The sequence below is a fragment of the Xenopus tropicalis genome, chromosome 4 (assembly GCF_000004195.4).
Source record: "Xenopus tropicalis strain Nigerian chromosome 4, UCB_Xtro_10.0, whole genome shotgun sequence".
Taxonomy (NCBI): domain Eukaryota; kingdom Metazoa; phylum Chordata; class Amphibia; order Anura; family Pipidae; genus Xenopus; species Xenopus tropicalis.
In genome coordinates this window covers 86,282,516-86,298,527 of record NC_030680.2, presented here as the reverse complement: position 1 = coordinate 86,298,527, position 16,012 = coordinate 86,282,516, and the positions used below count along the sequence as shown (strand labels likewise).

Below are 16,012 nucleotides of genomic sequence, written 5' to 3'. Positions count from 1 at the left end.
TTACCAAGGGAAAGAAAAACAGCATATGTTAAAGAATCATTTCTGGTAATTCAAGTCTCCCTGTGCTTCGATCTCTGTTGCCTTATAAACATTTTTATCCTAAATTTAGACTCTATGTGTGTGGCATTGGCAGATTCTATTTTATTCATTTGCCATTGATTCTGGGATTTGCACCAGCTGAGAACCACATATGGAAGCTCAGATTTAGCATGCCTTTATCCTGTGCCATGAAAATCTGGAATAAGACATGTTCTATTTTAATGTGCTGTGTTTACACTTTGTGGTCTACACATTTCACAGGGGACCAATGATGATCAAATGCAATCCCATCTCCAAACTTGCCAATGGAGACGCCTCATCTCGATTTCACACACTTAATTCATCTCCAAGCATGGCAGTGTATTAGATTATATTCACTCATACTTTGCAGCTGCAAAGAATAGCGGTTATTTCTCTGGCTTCTAAACAAAATGAAAATAAATATTTTGCCTCATAAAATTATATCAGCAGATAAAGAAAAAATAGTATTTTTTTCTCATCCTGTACTTGGGGGTAATTTTATGTGATAAGACTAAGGAATTTGATCATTTTAGAGTTTGGCAACAGCATACTCAATTTAACTGTAAGCTAATGTAAACTCTATTTTAATGTCTGGGGCTACCTCCCTATTCTAATATTCATCCCATCTAACTGTATCTACTATAATAACATAATAAATAAAATAAGTATCTTTTTTTGATGAAATTTTCCTGGTTAGCATCAGCATTTTTTACATAATAACATAAAATATATATTAATCATGTGTTGATTAACTTCCCTAACCTCCATAAAAACTGTAATATTAATTAATTAATTAACTCTAATAATAAAAGCATTTTAAAAAGCCAATAATTGTTAACTCCTTGTCTTCTTCCTCCTCTTTCAAAACCTCTAGCCCAGGGATCCCCAACCTTTCTTACTCGTGAGCCACAGTCAAATGTAAAAAGACTCAGAGAGCAACACAAGCATCATAACAGTTCATGGAGGTGCCAAATAAGGGCTAAGATTGGCTATTAGGCAGCCTCTATGCACACTATCAGCTTACAGGGGCTTTATTTGGTAGGAAATCTTGTTTTTATTCAACCAAAACTTGCCCCCAAGTCAGGATTTCAAAAATAACTCCCTGGTTTGGGGGCACTGAGAGCAACATCCAAGGGGTTGGTGAGCAACATGTTGCCCCTGAGCCACTGGTTGGGGATCACCGCTCTAGCCCCTCATTTGCTTTTTTTGGCAATTTTCATTCACCTGTACAGGTATGGGACCCATTATACAGAATGCTCTGGACCTTGTTTGTATGGTATAAGGGGTAGTTCTGTAATTTGTATCTCTATACCTTAAGTCTGCCAAAAATCATTTAAACAATTAAGGCCAGATTTATGATTGCTCAAGACTTTTGGCTCGCAGAAAAGTCATAAAAGTAATTGTCACACAAAAAAAACAGCATTAAAAATCTGAAACCTCTATAGTTTCGTAGCAAAAGGATCCTCCAGAGAAGGGAAATCTGCCATTGACGTCTACCTGATCTCAGCAAGTTGTAAATTTGCACAAAGTAAAAGTTGTTTGTGCAAAGGAATCATTTTTTGCATTGTGAATGTTTTTTCTGTTACATTCCCCCCTTTGCGCCCAGCCTCATACACTCACACTAGTCTACAGCAGAAAATCATCCTAGTTTTACAGGATCATCCTAGTTTTACAACAGCCTATTAAATGCAATATGTCAGAGACTGAATTCATGTTCTTTTTACCCAAACCATGAAACATCTGTGCGCTGATGCAAAAAAAAAGTGTGATTTGAAGGCCATGAATCATCACAAAAGCAGAAATTTAGTTCATTTTAGTTCATTCAGTTTTTCAGTCTTAAACTCCCTCTTCTTTTTCCATCTGTCCTAATAATAAATTATTCTATTTATTATTTTAAATATTATACATTCCACAAGAGGCCCTTACACAGGATTCCTCTCTCACCTCAGGAGCGTGATCCTGCTTCTAATCTGCTGCACTCCCTTCATCTCTACATTTATAATTATATTTGTGCTTTATTTCATCTCTGAGAAATTCAGCTTTCAACAGTTATTACAATGTGTTCATTCTAGATTCTTCCCATAAAATGTGGTCTTTCATGACACTTTTAAATTCATTTTTATTGATGGCATTCATATTGTCAGATCAAGCAGTATGACAGGTCACACACTCATTATCTGCATAAAAATATAATGCTAAATATTCTCTCAGTGCCGCATACCCTCTGTGGCTACTGTTGATGTCCAGACCGGTGGGATTGAATGGATATATCCCCTTAGAGCAGTGGTTCTCAACCTTCCTAATGCTGCGACCCTTTAATACAGTTCCTCATGTTGTGGTGACTCACAACCATAAAATTATTCCTAAGACCGTCGGAAATGTGTGTTTTACAATGGTCTTAGGCGACCCCTGTGAAAGGGTCGTTCGACCCCCCAAGGGGTCCTGACCCACAGGTTGAGAACCGCTGCCTTAGAGGCATAACTTGTTTTCTGATTTTAAAGGAAGACTATCATTATGATAAATAATGCCGTAATGTTACATAGTGTTATCTATATTTATTATATGTTACATAGTGTTAGCCACAGTATGGGCGTACGTTTTAAGGTATCACAGTTAACCTTAAAGAATTTACCTGCTAATAGCAAAACACAAAAATAATATACATTTATCATTAATTTATATGTTCTGTGCAAATGGTCTTTTGCTGATTATTATTATTATAATGTGTGTTAGGATATTTAGAAACCTTGAATTTAGAGATGCACTTAATCCAATATTTTGGGATTCGGCTAAATATTGAATCCTTTGTAAAAGATTCAGCCAAATACTGAACCGAATCTGAATTTGCATATGCAAATTTGGCTACAGAAGGGTTAAAAAGAACTACACACTCAGTTAAAAACACATCCGTGTTCATGTGATAAAAAGTCACATGGTTTTAAGGATTTGGATTCAGTTCAGCCAGGCACGTGGATTTGGCTGGATCCGAATCCTGCTAAAAAAGGCCAAATCTTGTCAGTGCATCCCTAATTTAATTGTATGCCAGGCTTGTTTGAAGCCCCCAACACCTAGATTCAGACAGAAATAAAGTAGCTCAATAGGGGAAGCAGCTCTACTGATCTAAAATAACCAGAATTGCAAGATACAATGCAAGAAATATAAACTTTACATGCAGATAACATTATTCTAGCTATTGCAGACCCCAACATCTTACAGTGACAATGATACAGTGACATGGACAAGAGGTCTAAGGAAAATGTATTAAGGATTCATGTATAGCCCATGATCTCATATTTGTTTTTGGGCCTGTCTATTCCAGTAAAGGAAACCTCCTAGCAAGGTACAAAGGTGATCTGTACAATTTACTTGGGGTACAAAAAGACCTATAACTAGGCAGATAAAAGTATGAGTCTCATATTAAAGTCAGCACCGGGTAAAACCTTAGTGACATGGACAAATGGTCCAAAGAAAAAAGTATTATAAATCAATGCAGATAATCATTAGCAGCTGTCTCGAGGCATGTATGTCTTGAATAAATAAGCCAATCCCTGCTCAGCAGGTGCTCTCAGAGGAAGCCACACCAAACAGTTTATATAAGAAGCTAAGCACACAATATATACATACTCAGCAAAAAGAATAGAAAACCAAGAATATATTCAGCAAGAGAAGCTCGTATGTTCTTGTATAGAAGCAATATAGACGTTTCAGTATTATTTTTATTGTTGCTAGTTGTCCATCACCAATATTCAGTTGAGCATAAAAGCTAAAGATTTGCAAAAACATTTTTATAATTTATCTTGCAATAAATGTAGATATATCTAAGACACCCAATACATGTTCACCCCAAATCTCACCTTAACAGGTGAATTGCCCTCAAATCTGACCCTTAAGGTGGCCACACACGTGGCAATCTCCGATCTTTCGTGCAACCATCGGTCGCACGAAAGATCGTACAATCGGCCACTAACCGTTCAGGGCTGAAACGGCAGATAAGGAGGTAGAAACAATAGGATTTCTACCTCCTTCTGCCGATTCAGCCCTGAAGGCAAATTTTGATCAGGCGCCTTCTATGGCGCCCAATCAAAATCTTTTAACCTGGGCGATTGGCGAGTCTACTGATATCAGCAGCCTCCTGCCGACTTGCCATACACGCACCGAATATCGTACGAAATGGGGTTTCGTACGATATTATCGGTGCGTCTATGGCCAGCTTTACTGGCCACCCTGATGTGGATGCTAATCTGACTGGTTATGGAATCAGGAAATACAATATGATTTGCATTTAGGACAGTTGTCAGAGTGGGGATCCACATATTCGAGTTTTTTTGGGGAGAAATTACATTTATCTTCTTAATGCAGCTGCTTAAAGGTCAGATTAGTGGGAAGGTGGGGTTTTGGGGTGAATAGGTATTTGCTGAACTATGTCTGAATGACTGATAAGCCTTTACTTTTCTACATCTATGCCCATTTCATGAGCCAAGGGGTACCCTAACCACTAGTTGGACTTGAAAGAAGTTCTAGCCAATAGTAAAACTTCAAGCGTTTGGCAAACCCTGCTTTAACCTGTAATGAACATGCATTCTTTTCCCCTTGCACTGGACTCTCTATATAAGCAATATAGTTTTGCATATGTCCTACTGGAGGAGGCAGATGTATTAAAATTTAGCTTTGAGTATTTTCAAATTTAAAACAAATCATAAGCTCATTTATTAGCTTATTAATGAAAGAAATTCAAAACTGTGATAAAAACTCAATGTTGAATGTTGATGAATCTGCCCCTCATTCTACATGGCTGTCAACACATTATAAATGTGAAATAACAAAATGATTTAAATTACTAATTTCATGGTATAAGTAATAAAACCTATCAGACTAAAAATCTTTTTTAATTTCTCTTTGAATATCCTATTTGGTCCAGTAAAAAGCATCCCAAATTCATAAAAGCAAATAAGTAAAACAAATACAGTATATTGTATTATCTATAAGGTACAGCATTGTTTACCAAAACTCAAATAGTCTTTAAGGTTACCGTAATATTCTTGACATGTAATTGAGGCATCTCATCATTTGTTGGCTTAATAAGAATGTAGAAAGGCATTGGCATTGATTTCTGAACACCATCACTGACAGAAACCTTGAAGACATCTGCTGTGGGCTCTTTGTGTTCATGCTGTGACTGGACATATCTGATATATCCAGAACTTACATTCCAGAGACTGAAGAAACCTTTAAAAAAGATTGCATGCAAAATAATTCTGTTTTAGTGCTGTACCTTGTATTAATACTTTTAAACTACAACAAAGGTATCCTTGTTAGAGGTAGGACATCATGCAGAGAAAAGCCTTAAGAAATTTGCTTTGCCTGCTGATACAGTTAAGTAAAGCCATACAAAATATAGTTAAAACAGACAATCACTGGTTTGAAACTTACTTATGTTTTTGTTGGATGTAGCCTTTTCTGAGCCATCCAGTGGTACCGTGCTCTCAAGGTACCCATACTTTGGTTGTGTCTCTATATTAAAATATAACTCTTCCAAAAATGTGTCTTTGTCAGATGCGTTTAGATAGTTTAAATTAATAGCAGATGATGATCCCTCATAAACAGTGAACAATTCCCCTATGGATATAAAGCATATCTGTATTTAATATTATATATTAGCCAATTTACGTACTAAATTAGTGGTTTTCAGTATTCTAGGTCTTAGGGCCCCTGCCAACCCCAATACAACACTTTTTCAGCAATTATTTTAGTGTATACCAGAGTTAATATGTGAAGACATTGTCATACGTTATAAAGAGTGACTTTCATTCCCTAGCATATTGCTAATGATGTAAGGGCTGTTACCATAAAGTGTAATTAAGCAGGTAACGTCACACATAGGTGGTGGGATAGTGGCTAGCAACATTGCTGCTAATGGGAGCATCTAACCATATCTGCACTGGTTGGTAATGATCATGCCTACTGATATCCATGCATTAACTTCTATGTTTGTTGTATAAATACTATTGTAATGCTTTTCAGTGCATCTTATATTCATTTGTTGATACTTACCAATATATAAAACGGGTTGCTGATTATTAATAGGTGTGACAGTGATATTTAGATCATAGACAGGAAGGCTGGAATGTAATGGAACTGGTGGGGGGAGAGAATCTACAGAACAGCAGGTGCCAGCAGCTCCAGCTTCACCATCAGAGACAATCAATGTAACTGTGTCCATACAAGGACTTGGGCCAATCTCACCACCTTGGAGGAAAAAAATATGAAATGTATTGACACTTGGGCTCCCATTTACTAACATTTATATTTTTTTCATTTTCACAAATCATTTTTAGAACTAAAAATTGGGGATTATGCTAATTACTCAAAGGCACAAAAATGAGTAATCTGTTAAGTATAAAAACCATGAAAAACACTTTTACAAAACTTCGCCATTTAAAAGCTGTTGAGGTCATGTAGACCCTTTTTTTTTTTAATTAATATTGTTAAATAGTTAATTTGGGTTGAAATAAGACAACTACCAGATTCAGCCCTTCAGTATCTCCATAAACTTCACTTTGCTTGTTTTTTTTCCATTAATTTTACCAGTTTAGTTGTACATCTTTGCACTCTTTTCAGCTATTTAAAGGGGACCTGTCACCCTAAAAAATACTTCCAAAACATGACTTCTGCATACCCAGGTCACAAATGTACAAAGCATCACTACTACATATTCAATCCCAGCATAGATCCAAATAATGAACCAAAATATAATAAATGATATACTTAATTAGTGGTATAGATATACCACTAATTAAGTAAATAATTTATTATATTTTGGTTCATTACATTAAATGAAACAATATCTAGTTCTAACGACAAGTTTATGCCGTGCAGGTTGAATGGAATTTGTTATTTATATATAGGATGCAGATTGTCTACAAATTGTGTTTGTACAAGTTTGACCTGTGTAACTACAAGCCCGAGAGAAAACAGATTTTTATGCCACCCAACTATGTCTAGATGTTTAATGGACATCTTATATAAATAATAGTCATCCAATTGCCAGGAAAAGTCTGTGTAATAGTTTGCTAATGGATTGCTTTGTCAAGATTTGGTTTCTAGCTATTTATTGATGTTGTATGAAACTTGTACTTACCAGTATGTATGTAAGAGATTAATCCTTGAGTAATATCAAGCTGTGTGAATTTTTCCACCATGACACCTCCTCTCTGTATCAATCCAAACATTGGAATACGAGCAATAATATATGTAAGTTTTGTGTCTTCACTGTCAGGATCATTGGCATAGAGGTTCTCACTGGTTATGGTAACAGAGCTTCCTTCTTGACACTTAATGTAAGTTTTAAGTCCTTCCTTCAGCTCTGGAGGCTCATCATTCACTGGCATTATCTTTAACAGAAGACAAAAAAGGCTTATTTCTAAATATACAGTATCTGTAAAAAAAACAATGAATTAAAAATAGACCTTTGGTTATACTACAACATACAGTACTTGTAACTGCAATCAACTAAGAACTTTAAAAACAATAATTGGACTGTCTTGAAGGTTAATTAAAGTAAGTATCTTCTTCTGTTTACTGTGCATTTCCAGAGAAAAAAACATAAAAATGTTCTATTTGTGATGATACTTTAATTTTATTCCAATCTGGTTAAAATGCTAAAATCACCTGCACTTTCAGCACTCCATCTGCAGTGTTATATCCATCTGTTACTGTAAAGGCAACTGTATCTTCAAATGATTCCGAATCATCATGCTGATACCTTAAAATGTAAAATAAACACAATATTTAATAGATATGTAAGCAACTAATGAAAACTGTGGTCTTTTGAGATTGTAAGAAGGATACATATTGGAAATTGCTCTATAATTTGTTGATTCCCTGGGGTGGGTTAGCTGTATCTGACAGCTCTGTTTGCCATCTAAGCCTAGTTTGGAGGGCATATCAGTATATATACATGTTGACTTTGCCACTTTGCTTACTGCTTTTCCTGCTCTTATGTGTCACAAGGCAAAATATGTATTGTTTGATTAATTGTTGCTGTGCATTGCATTGTATCCTTGCATACCCTAGATCATATATGTCAAACACAAGGCCTGCGGGCCGAATCCGGCCCACCTGGCTGTTTTATGTGGCCCTTGCTCAGTGTACCTGACCATCCAGCATGATCGATTTCCATTTTTCTCACATAGAAGCTACATAGTAACTAAGTATCTTAAAAAAAATTTGGCCCGCGACTTAGCCTGTGTTTTAGATTTCGGCCCCCTTATGTGATTGAGTTTGACACCCCTGCTCTAGATTATATACTATAATTAAACATAGCTTAGCTGTCAAAGGTCATTTGAATTTAATCAAAACAGTTTAACATATTGACAAGTGTTTTTAAGCTGAAGGATATTTGCACAGTTGCAGCATGTCAACAAATTATACACATAGTACATTAATTTTTGTCCTTTGGGGATATTTTTTTATTTCCCACTTGAGATTTATCATAATGGCAATCTATACCCTTGGGTCTATCATCCTCCTCACAAACGTCCCCTGATTAGGTACCACATGTGGGGCATAATTTCAGTGGAGCTTTGAGGTGTGTGAACTGCTAACAATCCTTCTGTGCCCAAGAAACCACCCATTTTATGATCCCTGGAAATATATGTGGTGCAAGCAATGTGCACCTGTTAACAACCTGATGTCACAGTTTAGCACAGCCCTTTATTTATAAATGCTTGTGAAGCAGTAGACATTGTTAATTATTTATATAGAAATGTTTAAATACATTTTTAACCTAATTTTATGTGCTTATTTATTGTCTTTACAGGAGAAAGAAAGGTAAAAACTAAGTTTTATTTGAAAGGTAAATACAGAACTGCTGCTCCTCACAGAGTCCTATGTGAAATAACACCCTATTTCTTTCCTTCACTTCTATATACCTTCTGTGTCAGACTTCCTGATCTCAGCAAAAGCCTTCAGGGCATGGCGTGAGCCTGCGCAGCTTACTCTCTCCTTACCTCCTCCCTTCACCACTCAGCAGCGAAAGTTACAGGCAGCAGGAGAAATGCCGGCAGGGAAGTGATGTCAGGGAAAAGTAAAATGACAGCTGCTATCCTAAACAAGCAGAGATACTGTAGCTCCTAGGGCTTTTTACTCAGGTATGGTAAATCATTCTGCATAATATACAGTAAATATAGCCTTCTAGCCTGCACTAGTGTGATTAAAGGAGAAAGAAAGGTAAAAACTAAGTAAGCTTTATCAGAAAGGTCTATGTAAATACAGCCATAAGCACTCACAGAAACGCTGCACTGAGTTCTGTCAAAAGATTTGTTGTGTCTGGTTTCATCTGCCAGAGACACGCAGCTCTCTCCTCTCTCCCCTCTCCTGCTCCCCCCTCCCTCAAAAATGCTAAGAACTCCCTCCCCCCCTTAGGAATGTGCATCTGAGCCAATGACCAATGACCTATTTCATAATTTACAAACCAATAGAGATGCTAGTCTAGTGCCCAACTTTGTAACCTGAAATGTTCTAAGGTTAGTTAATTCATGCCAAGGACATCTGAATATCAGCAGGTTTCATACCAATACCATCTCCCTCTATAATAATCCACTGCAGCTTTTTGATGCCATGCTATCACTTTATTCTGCATCTGTCATCATAAAACCAAGACTCATTAATCACATGAAAAAGATCTTCTACTGTGAAAAAGGTATAAAGTTATAGTATTTCGATGCAGATATAAAGGAATTGTACATCTGTAAGAATCCAACATGGTGTGTGACTCTCAGGAGTCTCAGGAGTTGTAGTTAGCTCATGCAAGTGTACCACATTTTTAGAAATCAACAACTTTCAGGACTACAAGTTTTCAGGATTTTATACCTTTCATTCGCTGTAATTTTATATACACTATACTGCTATCTTTTTATACAGAAACAAACAGGAATGTGGGGGTTCAGTTAACAGTTGAAATACCAAAAGTTACAATAATTTTGGGCTCAGTTACAATGACATTTAAGTATCACCTGACTTTAAAGGAAGTCAGCTCTTCCATGCTAAAAACATCTCCTTCTGACATGGCAACACCATGAACCTCTACACTCCCATGCAGTGGACGTGTTTTTAGTACAATTTTCAGATGCTCTATTTTTGTGTCTATATCGGCAATTTGCAAATTCTCTCCAGTAATAAAACAACTTGAACCTTCCTCTGCCTTTATAGCATTTGTGAAAATCTAAAAAAAACAGAGATACATTTGTATAAATATCAACATAGTTAAAGTTGTACTACATTATGGGTTTATAATAACTCAAGATTAACCAAATAAAACATACTTATACTGTATATGGGTGATTCTATGACATGAGCCACACAGAGGCAGCTCCTTAAATACCAACTCCCCTCACCCCTCAGCGCTTACCTTTACTTTACTGCAGGGGGCCAAGAGGGACTCCATCGCTAGTGCAGAAAACACAATTGAGCTTTCTATGCTAGAGGAGCCAAATTTCTGGTTTAATAAGTTACTGGGAGCTGCTTTTTACTGCCCCAGATATCCACAGGGGTGCTCCTACCCTATGCAAGTTGGAAGGTGGAATAGGGTAAAAAACAATAGGGGGCTCATATATAAATACTGGCAAATTTGCACCTGGTCCAATAACCTATTGCAATGAGTCACAGATTCACATTTTTCAGCCAGCTGCAGTTAGAACAATGAAAGCAACATCTGGTCACCATGGGTTACTGCCCAGAAGCACATTTGCCCAGTATTTATAATAAACCCCAGTGAAGGATGGAAAAAGAGGAAAAATATGTCAACGAGAGATAAAACTTATCTTACTTACCTCGGGAGGTTTGTCATCCACTGGCATTACTGTGATATTAAAGTTTAGTCCAGACAGCTGTCCTCCATGTTGGTCATTTACAGAAAATGCAAACTGTACAAGTATTGGAGCAGGCCCAATATCTCTCTGTGGTGGCATATAGGCAGCTTTTAGATGAGTGACTGCATGCTAGAGAGGGCCACAATAAGAAGAAAATAATTGTCACTGTGTAGGTGAAAGGGTAGACAGATTAATGGCTTAGGGATGGTTGATTCCATAAATATTTTGTTGATTTCTTAAACTAATGTTTTAGTTTGAGCTTTAACAGTATGTCTATGAAGATTCTCATTCATCCAGGTCATGATATACACAGTATCTAGTAGAATTAAGTCTAAAACAACTGGACTTTTCCTGAAAACATTTCACCCCTCATCTGAGTGGCTTCTTCCATCTACATAGATATATTGCTACTCATTTTAGGGAGGATACCCTATAATTGGTACAGGAATATGAGGGGATGGACAATTTGGAAGAAGCCACTCAGATGAGAGTGGAATTAAGAAACTTTATAAGTAGCTACAGGATGAATGGAACAGAAACAGTGAAAATCAAGAGATGCTTCCTCCTGCAGTAAAATCTCTATAATATTTGCGGTGTAAAAAATTGTTAAAATCATGAAATCTAATAAGAAATAAGTAAACTAATTTGGTGCTAACTTCACAAGTAATACAGTATTACTGAGAGATACCCAAAGTGAATTGTGAACCAATAAAAGCTTTATGGCGCATTAAAGTAAATAAGTAAGTAAAACAAATAACATAAGTAAAAAAAATAGTTACCTGACTGAAAGAGTTTAGGGTAGGGATAGATGGGTCCTTTTCTAGAGTATTTGTGGTATCAACAAAAATAAGTCTTCCTGCATCAAGAAGGCTAGTAATATAAAGATTTAAAAAATGTTTGATTATTATCTATGACATGTATATAATGATTACAGTTTCCAGTTTATTTTTGTAAACTCACCGTGGATTCTCTGGTGCAAAACATGCCTTGGTTACAGTATAAATGAGATGATTGTCAGGACTTTCAGTGTCTATAAAATGCAAATGTTCCTTTGTTATTCTGGTAATCTCAGTTTCCTTTACCACAAGATGCCGTCTTGTTCCTTCTGCTTCTTTGGGAAGTTGGTCTTTGACTGGAGTAACATGAATTGTCACAATCTAAAAATTGATGGCATTCATTGGACTTATTTTTGACTGTGATCATTAGTAACAACTCTCACCTGATTTAAAAAATATTTTCAGAAAACAGTAAGATGTAGTAGAAAAAAGTGAGTATCTATTTCAGCTTCAGCACTCTCAAAGGACTTTACAATACATTGCATACTTACTTAATCCTAATGAAAAAAATACACAGAAAAAAGGAAAGTTTTACTTGTCATATCAGAACCAAGTCCTCCTTGGTGTTATCATCCAAGCGTTTTTGCTATGACATGAAAGATACTGATATATGTGTATATATATATATATATATATATATATATATATATATATATATATATATATATATGAGGCAGAATCTAGTGAGAGGTGACACTTTGTATTAGAACACTATCTATCTACTTAAATGTACTTACTTGTTCTTCAGAATAGTTTGGAGGATCATGACTATCAGACAAGACAAATTCAAAGGAGTCTTGAAAGACCTCCCCACCAAAATGTTTGTAATAAATGAGACCACGGAACAGATCCCTCTGCAAATAAGTTGAAATTGGGATACCTAAATGGAATAAGAACAGCTATAAAATCATTAATAATGTTATACCTTATACCCAGCTGTAAACCTCTTGCATTCATCTTTAAAATTATCCATGTACTGTATACTCATAAAGTATAACTTTCCGGCTTCTTAGCTTTTACTCTCTAACAGCACTGTCAAGATATCTGATGTACAACCACTAGCACCATTCAAATACATTTTAGATACAAATAATAAGACTTTTAAGTAATATTTATCTTACCTGAGCTTTCTGTGGAAAATTTCTTTACCAGCTCTCCAGCTTTTGGTGGCTTTGTGATATTGTATAGAATATAATCATCACTTGAATCAAGATCAGAAGCCATTAACATGTGCCCCTCAATAAGGATGGTTGCCCCTTCTACTAATTCAAAACCAATGTTGTTCACTAGAAATGGTGGGCTGTCATCCTTAGGAAGAATATTTATTGGAAACTTATGCCGAATACTGTGCTTTCCATCAAAAATTCTAAAAACAATGTAATCCTTGGTAGTGTCACTGTCATCATGATGGTAACGAACAACTTCATCTTTGATATCCTTTACAGTAAATACAAATGCTTTGAGACCTGTAGCAACACAGGTAAAATAATATTAGTAGGCAAAAATAGTGCCCCAAAATGTGGCCTGCAAATCTAAAGTCATCCCTTTTGGGTTTATTAAATATTGAAATGTATTTGTACACTTGAAGGAAAACTATATCCCCAGAATGAATACTTAACCAACAGATAGTTTATATAATGTAACCTATTAAAGAATCTCGCCAAACTGGAATATATATATTAGTAAATATTGCCCTTTACATCCTTTCCCTTGATCCACCATTTGGTGATGGGCTGTGTGCTCCCTCAGAGATCCCATGACCAGGAATAATGCAGCTCTAACTGTAACAGGAAGCAGTGTGGGAGCACAAGGCAGAACTTTGTCCATTAATTGGCTGATGTGGCCTAGCATGTATGTGTGCCTTGGCTTGTTTGTGTGCATTGTGAATCCTATGATCCCAGGAGGTGGCCCTTAATTCTTAAAATGTCAGTTTTCTATTAAAATTTACCCAATAGCAAATACTACTAAAGAAGTATATTTTTATAAAAAATGGTTTATTTAGATGAAGCAGGGTTTTACATAAGAGCTTGTTTATGCAGTATATTTTTATAGATATATTGGGGGTATATTTTTCTGTGATCCAAATCACAGAAAATTTAGGTCCAGAGCATTCCATATAATAAATCCTATACCTGTATAAGGACTTTATATGTGCATAATAGAAAATGTTGCATGGCAACACAATTAGTAGCCCAAATAGTAGTATGTATGGTGTGGTTGTGGTTTCTTTTATACTCTTGTATTTGATGCCGGAAAGACGGACTGCAATGCTCAGAATATGACAATATGACGATGACAATACATTGCACTTTAAAAGCAAATACAGGTATGAGACCTATTAGAATGCCAGGGACCTGGGATTTTCCAGATAAGGGATCTTTCCGTAATTTGGATCTCCATAACTTAAGTCTGGTAAAAACCATTTAAGTATTGAATAAATCCAACAGGATTGTTTTGCCTCCAATAAGGATTAATTATATCTTAGTTGGGATCAAGTACAAATACAAATTGTACAAGTACAAATCATTTAAAAAAATTAGTTTGTATGTAACAGAGCTGGTGCATCAAGTAAAAGTTCCTACCTCAGCTGTGCACTTTGGTTCCCTCTGCAGTAGCAGAGCAGGAAGTGCTCTTGGAAAATGCAGTCCTGTTTCCTGTTTACAGGAAACAAATCTTAAGGAAGCGTTGAACTTTATAATTCTTACATAAGCTCTCATGATTAGAAAACCTTTGTAAGTATATTATCATTACTTTTCCCCTTTCTTTACAGCTCTGCCGAGGACCACAGTGATAGAAATAATAACAGTAAGAATTACAAAAAGCTAAACTGAGTTTGATTAATTTTATTGAAACATATGAGATAAATGGTGCTATGAACTAAAAATCAATTGTGGGGAAAAATTGACTTATAAAGGCAAAATTGAGTCTTAACTTTGTTCATAAAGACAAAATATATCTTAACATTATATGGCTGTTTTACTGTGCAGGAATGTAACTCTCCCCTTTGCCAGAAAATATGAAGCAACTCCAAACTATCTTTTTATAGGATTTTAAAATATCCTGATTTCAGATAATTTTACCTGGTCTAAGTATTTCTTTATACAGAGTTATACATGTATGAAATAGTAACTCCAAGCAAGCAAATGTTTCTTTTTAATTCTATTTCTACAGAGGAATTGATACTAATTAATAGCTTCCTGCGTTATTATAGACACACTAGGGAGTAGCAAGTGTTACATTTAAAAAATGTAAACATTAAATACACAAGAAGGATTGTTTTGCTGCTAAAATGGATTTATGCAGCTTAGTTACCATTAAGTAGAAGGTACAGGTATTATTATTTCTACAGAGAAAAAGATAATCATTACAAAAAATAGGATTATTTGCTCAAAATGAGCTCTGTGGAAAAATTTAAATGAAAAAATGTATAACAACAATGCAACGGGGAATTGTAACAATACATTAACAATGTTTATTTTTCCTGATATATCTGCACAATAAAAGAAATTGAAAAAAAAAAAATGAGCTCTGTGGGAGATGATGTTCCCATAATTCTCATCTCTCTGGATATCAGGTTTCTAGACAAGAGCTCATACCTGTATCTATTTTCAAGGATAGGAACTGGAAATAATTTGGATATCTAAATATTACTACATATTAAACATATTTTATAATAACACTTTACCTCTAATTGTAAGGCGTCCATGAAGCAAACCATCCACAGTGACAAGGCGCACTGCATGAAGATTATCATTGTCTACTATCTGAAAAACTTCCCATGAGATAGGACGGGACTGTCCTTCCAATAAGTTCAGACCTACAAATTCAAAACATTGGTGCTTAAAGGTGAGTTGCAATAACAGCTTGAAGACTTTGGCGGTTATCATTTAGATCTACACTAACAGTAAAAGGTTATATGTTGTGTTAAAGTAACATAGCAATATTGATGGAAATGCATTTGACAAGAATAATACTGTTGACAGACAAGATGATGGATGGGCTAAATAGTCTTTGCCAATATCACTCATATCACCTGAATCCTAACTTGCTGCTTGCACTATATGATAAATGTGTTCCAACCAACATACTCAACTATGAATCTTATTCTTTTCACTATAACCATCACCATATCACTTTGGAAACACTGAATCTCACATGTGCATTTCTGAATAAAGCTGATCTATTCAGTCTACTGAGGAAATTCTTAATAACTTGTCTACCAGCTTTACCCTGACTCCAAAACTGCCT

General features: G+C 35.6%; 1 protein-coding gene across 2 annotated transcripts in view; it reads right to left on the bottom strand.

The window, feature by feature from the left end:
- Positions 1 to 16,012, bottom strand: part of frem1l (FRAS1 related extracellular matrix 1 like) — a 98,146-nt gene that overhangs the window by 60,663 nt on the left and 21,471 nt on the right. For both annotated transcript variants that reach the window (XM_004913949.4, XM_031900901.1), the window contains exons 8-19: positions 15,450 to 15,581; positions 12,886 to 13,230; positions 12,502 to 12,644; positions 11,889 to 12,085; positions 11,708 to 11,798; positions 10,890 to 11,057; positions 10,074 to 10,282; positions 7,729 to 7,822; positions 7,199 to 7,451; positions 6,112 to 6,306; positions 5,491 to 5,676; positions 5,090 to 5,286 (exon numbers count right to left, since the gene is read on the bottom strand). In XM_004913949.4, the coding sequence (XP_004914006.2) occupies positions 5,090 to 5,286; positions 5,491 to 5,676; positions 6,112 to 6,306; positions 7,199 to 7,451; positions 7,729 to 7,822; positions 10,074 to 10,282; positions 10,890 to 11,057; positions 11,708 to 11,798; positions 11,889 to 12,085; positions 12,502 to 12,644; positions 12,886 to 13,230; positions 15,450 to 15,581 (2,210 nt within the window). The remainder of the gene's footprint in view (positions 1 to 5,089; positions 5,287 to 5,490; positions 5,677 to 6,111; positions 6,307 to 7,198; positions 7,452 to 7,728; positions 7,823 to 10,073; positions 10,283 to 10,889; positions 11,058 to 11,707; positions 11,799 to 11,888; positions 12,086 to 12,501; positions 12,645 to 12,885; positions 13,231 to 15,449; positions 15,582 to 16,012) is intronic.